The sequence below is a fragment of the Hydra vulgaris genome, chromosome 10 (assembly GCF_038396675.1).
Source record: "Hydra vulgaris chromosome 10, alternate assembly HydraT2T_AEP".
NCBI lineage: Eukaryota > Metazoa > Cnidaria > Hydrozoa > Anthoathecata > Hydridae > Hydra > Hydra vulgaris.
Genome location: NC_088929.1, coordinates 44,357,908 through 44,368,018, shown reverse-complemented (window position 1 = coordinate 44,368,018; position 10,111 = coordinate 44,357,908). Strand labels below are relative to the sequence as shown.

Sequence of the window (10,111 nt, the reverse complement as noted above, 5' to 3'; positions counted from 1 at the left end):
AAGAAAAAATTGCTATCAATATTACATAAAACTTATTACAATACAAACAATAAAAGCATATATAAATATGTACATTAAATTAAAAAAATAATAAAACTTACGCATTTATCAATTTTAAACATTGTTATGCTGAAGATCCCTTGGATATTGATTTTTAGAATTAAAAAAAATCAATGTTTAAAGTTTACATCGTTCATTCATGAATTAAGTTATGCTGGCTTTTAAAATACTTTTTTTTATAACTTTCCAAAGTTATTCAAGAAAAGACTTTAAGAAATTATACTTTTACACATTTTATGGAAAACAATAAAATATTTGTATACTTTTTTTCTTACCCACTTTATATTAGATCTTGAACTTGACATATTTTAATTCAGACAAAAAATTCATTTTTAGCGGCTAATTTTAAGATAAAAATAAATTTACAGATATTAAACTAGGCCAGATCATAATCTTTATCTGGTGTAGAAAGACTTATCAAATCGTGCAATATGTAAAACAGTTTAATTGGCATAAAGTATAATGCTGTCAAAACGGAACTTTTACTCTCCGGAAAAAACAAAAACTAACTGCATGATAACCCTAAATGACCATTAATTAATACCTTGATAATTTAGGCTTTACTTGGGATACAAAATGTCAATTTTTGCAACTTTTAATAGAATAAATATTAATGCTAGAGTATCAATTTTTCAAGCAACAGTCCAAACTCTGATTCAATCTGAACTCCAGTATGCACATCCAAATTCAATTATCCAGTTGTATAAATCCATAGCGGTTCCGACGCTAACTAAAAGTCTAGAGTTTTAATATTTATATTATTATATATATTTTTTTAATTTTGCCGTAGAAAGTTACAATTTATAAAATAACATAAATAATAAAACAAATGGCTGGAGCAAGAAGAAGACATCAGTTTGTCTTATCACCGAGCCCCATTGTGGCTTGATTACAAGTTGTTTTTTACAACCAAATATATAATATCGTGATAAATGCTTGTGATAAAATATATACAAAATGTGTAAAACTACGTTCGCAACTGATATAACTGTTTATATATAAATTCGTTTTGTAAAATAAATTTAGAGCAAATAAAAGTAAAAGCAAATAAAAGAAATTGTGCTAGTTTATATTTTTTTACTAAAAAAGAAAAAGAAAATTTAAGTCAGTAGATACTAGAAAACGCTTTGATTCAGATTTAAACTGTTCAAGTGTATTTCTTTTGATAGTAACAATCTGGGGAAAAAATTTCCGCAAATAAGGTCCGCGGTGTTGGAGTGGGTATGAATTTGACTTTAATGTAAATTTTGGGATGACAAAATTGTTATATGAGAATCTTGTAGGGTATTTATGACTTATTTCATTAAAATAGGGTTGAAATATCGGCGGAGATAGTCCATATTTTATTTTGTACATAAACTGTAAAACAAGATGCATATTAATTTTGTATACATTCAACGCTCCAAGTTTGCATAAGAGAAGTTCACAAGACACTTTTTTACTTACTCCAAAGACAATTCTACAGGCATGATTTGTTTACTGTAGAGTTTTTAAACTTAGTATAATTTGTGCTTGCCCAGGCCATGTTATCATAGCTTAGGTGACTATGTATTAATGAAAAGTATAAACTTTTTAAAGAAATGATATTTAGGAAAGGTTTTGGTTTATACATTAATGAAATATTTCTTGAGAGCTTTCTCTCTAAAGTGTTTATATGGAACTTCCACGACAAATTTTCATCCAAGACCACACCTAGAAAGTTTATAAAAATTTCTCTTTTTATATTAGTATTATTTATTATTAGATCAGGTAGTTGAAGAGGAATATTTTCATTTTTATTTGGTTTATGAATTTGGTCTTTTTGACATTCAAAGAGAGTTTGTTACACCTGAACCACTCATTTATTTTATGCAATTCTTTATTAACTATGTTAAAAAGTGTCTTAGAGTTCTGTGAAAAAAAAAAGTTTAAACAATAAAAAAACTTGACAAACTCGGAAGGAATACAGTTAAATCATTTTTTTAATGTCACTAACTAAAGTAAAAATTATATAAACTCTCTATTTAAAGTTTAGGAAATGTAAACTAAACAGCAAAACAAAATAAACCTATTTTTATCCGCATTTTAAACAATAAATTAACTTTTAAAATCATTTATTTCCAACTTAATTATTTTTCAGTTAAACACACCTACTTGGATGATAAAAAGGAATTATGCAACATCCATAGATTAAATATGAAAAACTTAATGCTAGTTAAAAAGAAAGTTAAAATTAGGGATTGAGAAAATGTAATTCTTAAAGATACTTTTCAAATTTTGGTACAAGCTTTTCAATGTTGGAATTCAAAGCAACAGCAAACAATTTTAAAAAATACTATTGAAAAAAACCTTCCTAAATGACCCTTTTTTGTTTTATTTTTTTTTATTCTTGCTTGACTTTAAACTATATTTGTTTGTTAGTATTTCTATCTTATAAACATATTTACGGGGGGTGATTGATTAAATCATCTTTTTAATCTTCTTAGAAATATACCGCCTTTTTTACCAAGGTCGCAAATATGGCTAGATCAGAAATGAACCTTGGATCTCTTGATTCGGAAAAAGAGGCTCTACCTTCTACGTCACGGCTGCTCAATATCAACTTCTATTCTAAATTTTATAACCATTGTCATTGTTTATGTAAATTTTTAATACTGTTTGATTTTATCGTTATAACGCATTCATTTTAATATGGAGACAAACATCTTTGTTTTGTATTTCTTGGCTCCTTAATGAAAATGCTGTATGAAATTTCTATGAGAGAAATAAGTCTTTTAAAGACTTTACTTTAATCATACAATTTGTAAACCAATTTTAAATAGATTTTAAACAAGCTTAAGAGTACTTTGTGTACATAATAAATGATTTCATTGTCACACTCTTATTTTCTCACATTTGTTTGCGTTTTTGTTTAACATAATTTAGATTTTTAAATGTAGTTTAATTTTATTGCAAAAACTTTAAATATCATTTGCGTTTTATAGTCTGAGGGTTGCATTGGTGTAGAAGTGTGGGCTTGTTATTTACTTCGGAGTCCTTATATCTCTTTGATATTTGCAAATAATCTAAAAACTTTCTTTAAAAAAAAAGTTCTCAAATTTCTATCTAGCCCTGTGATTGCGCTTTATTGAATAGAATTTATTGTTAACGCTCAGTAGAAGACAATTTTCAAATATAAGGTACATTTAAAAGAACGTTTCTAGTATATTTATTAAGTTCTATTCTTTTTTGCAAACAAAAAAGAGACGGATTCTATGAAGGGGACCAATAAAGGTATAATAAAGGCGGATTCAAGTACCGCTAATTTAAAAGGTGGAATGCATTATGGGAGAAAGCTAGTATTCATAAATTTTTTCAGATAACACTCCTCTTAAATTTAATTGAGATATTCTCATTTAAAGTTCAACTATATCAAAAAAATAAAATTGCAAAAAAAAAAAAAAAAAGCAGGCCACTTTTAATAATACTTCAATATTATTAAAAGTAAAAATTACTTATAATAATAAATTAAATTAAAATGATTGAAATTAAATAAAAATTACTATAAATAATACTTTATTATTGAAATTATTTTTTATTATTTATTATTGAAAGTTAAAGAAAAATTTGTAGCAATTTGAAATTATGCAGAATTATAAAAATGTATATTTGTTTTAACTATTATATATGTGTATTAAATAATGCGTCTTTTGCACACTTTTTCGAATCCAGAATCTGGATCTTCTTCTGTTCACTTTTAAAACAATTGTACTACGAGACAATAGACATGTCGGCCAACTTCACTAAATATTTTCTTTTTTTAATTGGATGTAATCCTCTAAATTGTTGCTTTAATAATGGTGACGAAAGTGCCCAGCGTTGAAAACGTCGCCATTTTTAATAAATGAATCGAAAAGATTTATTTAATGGAACTAATTTTTTTTTCCGTTTGTGTTTGTTTTGTTGACGTTTGCCTAAGGAAAATCTGTAGGTTTAATTAATCATTAAGTTTGAAGCTTAAATTTAGATGATACCTAATTTAAAAATGATATACTATGAATAAGCTGAAATCGCCTGAAAATGTGGACTTTTTGGCAGATTGCTCCACGAATGTTTTCTTTTTGGTAAGTTAGATTATTTACCTATATTTTCTTACTCAAATACTCTTGTAAAAGTTTCTGAAACGTATCATTTGGGTAAATTATTGTTGTTGCTAATTTAAAAAATTTCATAGTCATAGTGTTTTTTGTAAATGATATTGGTTTTCTCTTTATATCTGTTTGTAAACAAACTTTATTACATATTTATAACCGTTTCAATGGAAGTATTTTATTTACCCTTAAGGTTAAATTGTAGAACAAAAAATGCCAGTGCTTCTAAATAGGATAAGACAATACATGCAAACATTTTAAAAATACAATTGAAAGAAAACACGAAACGATACAAAATATCATTTCGAGACTTAATATTGATATTGTGTAATGAAAAAATATTTGTAATGGTTTATTATATATTGATATTAGCTATAATTTATGTCCTGTCATGTTATTACACACTTTTTAATAATTTTGCACAGTTTGATAAATTTGAAATAACCTTATTTATGATACACTATCTGATACATTTAGTATTTTCATTGTATAGCTATATATCTGTTAAGCTTTATTGTTATCTGTTAAGGTCTCTTATCTACATTTTCAGTCAAGTGTTAAAACAGATTTTAAATTTTAGAATATTTAATGTGAATATATATATATAGTGAATGTATATAATTCACAAGGCATTTTTATGACTTATTGGTTTATGGTATATAGTTATAGGAAAGTTTGTATTACTTAATCAGAGGTTTTGAGCTTATTTTTATCTGTAGATTCAAGTTAGTATTTTGTTTGAATTTTGATCCTGAGAAACTGGATCTAAACTATTGAATATTTTTGTTATTTATTATTTATATTATTGTATATTTTAGTTTAATGCAAATAGAGATTATTTATGAAACAAAATAATATCCTAAAACTATTTAATTTTAATCCTATTTAATAGTTTAAAAAATATTGTAAGCAAAAATACATGTTATGTTTTTTGTAAATATGATTTCAAAAAGGTATTATATTACAATAATAAATATAAGTGTGCATTTAAATACTTCAAGTGAAGTTTAGATTTTTATGCAGTTTTTCCTAACATTTTTGTCTATAGAGTTTATATTTCCATATTATCTATATTTAAATATATATTCGTCATAATGCCCAATGTGCTCCTATATTCAATGAGACTACTCTTTTCTTTTTGTTAATTGTTGTTATATCCCTTTTAGATCAAAACAACTTTTTTTATGCATTCTTATTGTATATAATATATCACAATAACAATACAAAACAATAATATATAATAACTTTTTGAGCTCTCAAACTTTTTTTTTATTTTTTTTAATGACTGTATACATTTCAGCTCATATCATAATACAGGCCTTGTTTTAAAGTGTAAAGTGGTGCCCTATTTGTGTATGCGTTGAACCATTTAATGCAAGCTGTAAGCTATTTCAGTTGAGCCACTGTTTATCAATTTTTAATATTTAAACAAGTCTGAAGTTATCGCTTAAGATAAAAGAAGTAGTTGATTTTATAAAAACCAATTATGAAGTTTGAATGATGATTATGTAACAAAGTTTGAATGACAATTATATTTGATATCAGCGCTACTTTTGATATTTTAATTTTTGTTTGTTTTGGTATAATGATTGATTTTATCAACAACAAAAAAAATAAAGAAACAATTGTTACAAACTTTAAATAACATCTTATTAAGAGTTTATTTTTTTATAATTAAATGAAAAACTGCTTCTATGGATAATTCTATTAATAAGTTTTCAAAATGATACTTTGAGGGAGTTTAGATTTTAGAGTTAAGACCCTTGTTATCAAGAATAAATATACTTGATAATGTTATCAAGTATAAATATATTTAATAACAAGGGTATCTAAGCTCCCTCGATATATTGTATTGAAAAATTAACAACAGTTGTATCTAGAGAAGTTTTTTATTTAATTAATTGTTACAAGTATTTACACTTGAAGCAATGTCTTCGTTTATATTTATAAGAAAAATGATAGTTTAGTAAAATCATTTTTTATAATAGTTACATCAGCTTTATATAATTAACAGATTGTGCAATATCAAAAAAATATAAACAGAAATTTTTTCATAGTTTAGAAAAAATTTTAATTAAAAAAGTTCAATAAGTTCCTTGTAAATATGTTATAACACTATATCAAAAAATGTTTTCAAAGAGTATGTTTAATTTTTTTGTCTTAAGCCAAGTGAAAGCACAGCGTATATTTTAAAATAAATTATACTTGAAAACTTAAATCTTACTTTGTGACATAAAAAAAGCGCTGGTAAAATATTTTACCTTTTTTTTTAAGTAATATTTTTAATTTTTGTTTAGCTTTTTAAAAGTAACAAACCTTATATATTATTATTGCCAAATGTAATAAAAGTGCTGTTAGTAGCGTCCTTTCAAGCAGGTTAGACATGGAACTCTTGGCAGCCATTGCAACCGGGTTAATGGCGAGAAAGAGCCGCAGCTTTTTTTTATAAGAACACATAAATGAAAGTGTATGCAAATATCTAACTTATGTAAACTTCAAATTATGTAATGTTATATTAAGTTTTACAGTTTTACTTTCATTTGAAAACAGCAATGCGGCAACACCTCCTTAATTTTGATCTATAGAATTTATTTCTTTTTATAAAGTCTTGTTTGTTTGATAATTTTAAAATATATGTTAGAAAACATGCCAGTGTGGCCAAGTGGTTAGCTCGCAGAGTGTCTAAAAACCAAAGCTCCGTGGTTCAAAACTTACCACTGGTGTCTTTTTTTTTAATTATCATTTTTTTATTTTTTGTAAAATACAACATAAAACACTTTTAAAGTTTTATAGATATTATGTACATTTAAAAAAAATGTTATATGCTATAACAAACAAAAGGAAGAGAACTTTAATAAATGCTTAAAAATTCTAAAAACATCAAAACACCAGAAGAAATTTTTTGCGCATAATATACTTATGTTATTAATATGCTCAAGTAGTTAGTCCTAATTAGCTGCAGATGGTCTGAAAAAAAATTAGGGTCTGAAACTTAATGAAGAAAGACAGTCCTGCTACTCCAGAAAGGCGCTGCTATGGAGGCAAAAATAAAAAAAAGGAAAAGCGTGTAGCTAGAAAAAACTTTAAATTTTATTTAAACGATCAAGTCTTTTTTGTTATGTTTAATTTTTTGCTATAAATATATACATCCAGATTGTAAAAATTGAAAATATGTTAATGGTGTGGAATTAAATCCACACAAAACAGTACCGATGACAGCCCATCAAACCACTGATCTGTCAAATTTATGCATGTAATTGAGAAAATAAGCCATTTTATTAACTCTTATACCGACCATTAATTTATGTTATATGCATTATATGTAATATAATGCATATAACATAAATTAATAAATATGTTACATGCAAATGTAAAAAATCCACTTATATGATGTTTTACAGTATAATAATATTTTACAGTATCGTGTGTAATATAAGAAAACTTTTCTAATAATTTCAAGTCTTTTTTGGTTAAAATTTAAAATTTTATCTGAACAATTGAAAATTTTTTTTGCTATATATATATATATATATATATATATATATTTATATATATATATATATATATATATATATATATATATATATATATATATATATATATATATATATTGCTATAAATATATAGGAAGATTAAAAAATTTCAAAGTTTATTACGCTAAGGTCTTGAACCCCCCAAAATGACACTAATGACAACGCATTAATCCACTGAGCTATCAATGATTTGTGTTTAGGAGTAAGGTGAATCTATTTATAATCTCTTATAAGCTCTATGTATGTGAAAAAGGTGTGCATGTAAATTGTTTTTGCTCTTAAAGGAATCCCAAATCTCAGAGACATGTTGTCTTTGTATTAAAGAGAATAATAAAAAAAAATGTATGGGCTAAATTTTACAAAACCATGGGTTTCTTATGACCCCCTCCTCTCATTTATTAAATTTTGCTTGTTAAAGAAAAACTCTCTCAAAAGTAAATAAAAATTTGTTCAGTTATTATTTTCTAATTTATAGAACAAGATAACGATTGGCAAATGACTTAAAAGGTTGCAAATTATATAAATCAGGAGCAAGCAAGCAAAGGAAGATGAAGGAAGCAAGGAGCAAAGCAGGATGAAGGAAGCGAATTCCAAAGAACTGATGCTCTAGGAAAAAAATTAGATGAATAATAGATGAGTTTTTAGAGCATTTAAAAATTGTTACAGAAATAAGATGAGGCTTAATTGAAATACGAGAAGCAACATTACGATGATGGTTGGAGGTTTGCTGCAAAACAGGTCCAACTATGTTTACAATGTGTTTTTGCACTTTGTCTAGAAGAGAATGGGCATCATTCAAAGATCCACCCCTCTGATAAGTCAACAGTATTCCATACAAGGACAGATTTGAGATTTATAGAGATGAAGAATAAAACCCGAAGTAAAAAAGTTTCGAGCACGATATAGAGATGCAACCTTAGCAGATACTAATTTTGCAATGGACTTGATATATGGTTTCCAAGAAAGATCAGAAGTAAGAGATAATCTTAGAAGATGAAGGGTAGATGACTTGTTGAGTACATCACCATTCATAAATATAGGAAGATCTAAATTATTGCGGTAATGGTTGGCTGAAAAAAACTTATCTGAATTAAAGTTCACCAGCCACTGTGAGCCCCAAGCTGTAGCAGAAGTGAGATCCTTTTCAAGCTCATTTGAAAAAAAATTAAAAACACATGTGGCTATAATAAATATAATTTAAAGTAAAATAATTATTACATTTAGTAAGGTCGGCTATTGTTTAATGCGCCTTAAATTTGTTTCTAAACTAGAATTGCTTTAAAAAAAAGATAACGGCAACATGTTTTTAATAAAGTGGAATAAACTTCTAGCGTATGATAGTTATTTGTTATTTCCTAATGACATTTTTTTATAAGAGGTTTTATGTTTATTATGGCTTTCAAAAAATCAAATATTCCAATCTTTCTATACTTTTTCTAAATTTATCAAATTATCATTATTTATCAAATGGGTAACAATTTGAATAAAAGCTTTTAAAAATGGATTCTTTCAGAAATTTTTTGTACAGAAACTGCTGAAGAGAATGGAATTACGTATGTTGTAAATGCAATTCAATTTTCAAATGACCTAAAGGAAAATAAAGAAGTAAATACAAACGACAAAGATCAACAGGTTAATAGTCAACATGAAATAACCAAAACTAAACTGTAATAAAGCAAATAATAGATTTTAATAATCTATTTCAAATATAAGTTTAGATTTTATTTTTAACTTTTGTTTTAGTTAAACTGTAAAAGTTAAATAAATGAAAGAAAAAATTGTTTTAATGATTTTTAACGCGGTTTAAAAATAACGGTGCGTTACTTGAAAATACTTTAGTGACACAATTTAACTTTTAACAATATAAATAAGTAAGCTAAGTTGGTTTACTTTAAAATGCGTTAAGAGTTTTTGTTATGCAGCAATCTCGTAACAAGGCCTGCAACCTCCAACCATTATTACATCATCGTAATGTTGCTTCTCTTTCTCTTTTCTAAAAATACTATAACGGGCACTGCTCTAAAGAGCTAGCGTCTCTTGTGTCATCTACTAAAATTCATTCTCGTGTTACTCAGTCTCATCTTTTTTCTGTGGCTATTCCTAAGTGCTCCGAAAACTCTTATTCCTCTAGTTTTTTTCCTTGAGCATCAGTTCTTTGGAATTCGCTTCCTTCATCTTGCTTTTCTGATTCATATAATTTGCAATCCTTTAGTCGTCTGTCAACTGTTATCTTGCTCTCTAAGCTTCATCTTTTCTTTTCCAGTAACTTCCAACTCTAATGGTGGTTGCTTGAAGCCTTGTTGGAAGTGAAACGTACTGGTCATTTGTACTCAAAATTTAGCATAATAAATTTGTTAAATTTTTTCAATCAATCAAGTTTTTGTCCAGATGTAATTATTAGTATAAAAG

General features: G+C 26.2%; 1 protein-coding gene across 2 annotated transcripts in view; it reads left to right on the top strand.

Annotated features, from left to right (window-relative positions):
• The first annotated feature begins 3,863 nt into the window (after nt 1–3,863).
• The window catches only part of LOC101236610 (mediator of RNA polymerase II transcription subunit 13), a 69,801-nt gene continuing 63,553 nt past the window's right edge, over nt 3,864–10,111 (top strand). Inside the window, exon 1 of one of the 2 annotated variants that reach the window (XM_065808108.1) lies at nt 3,864–4,142. In XM_065808108.1, the coding sequence (XP_065664180.1) occupies nt 4,074–4,142 (69 nt within the window). In that variant the 5' untranslated portion in view covers nt 3,864–4,073. The remainder of the gene's footprint in view (nt 4,143–10,111) is intronic. The other variant, XM_065808109.1, reaches the window with a different exon arrangement.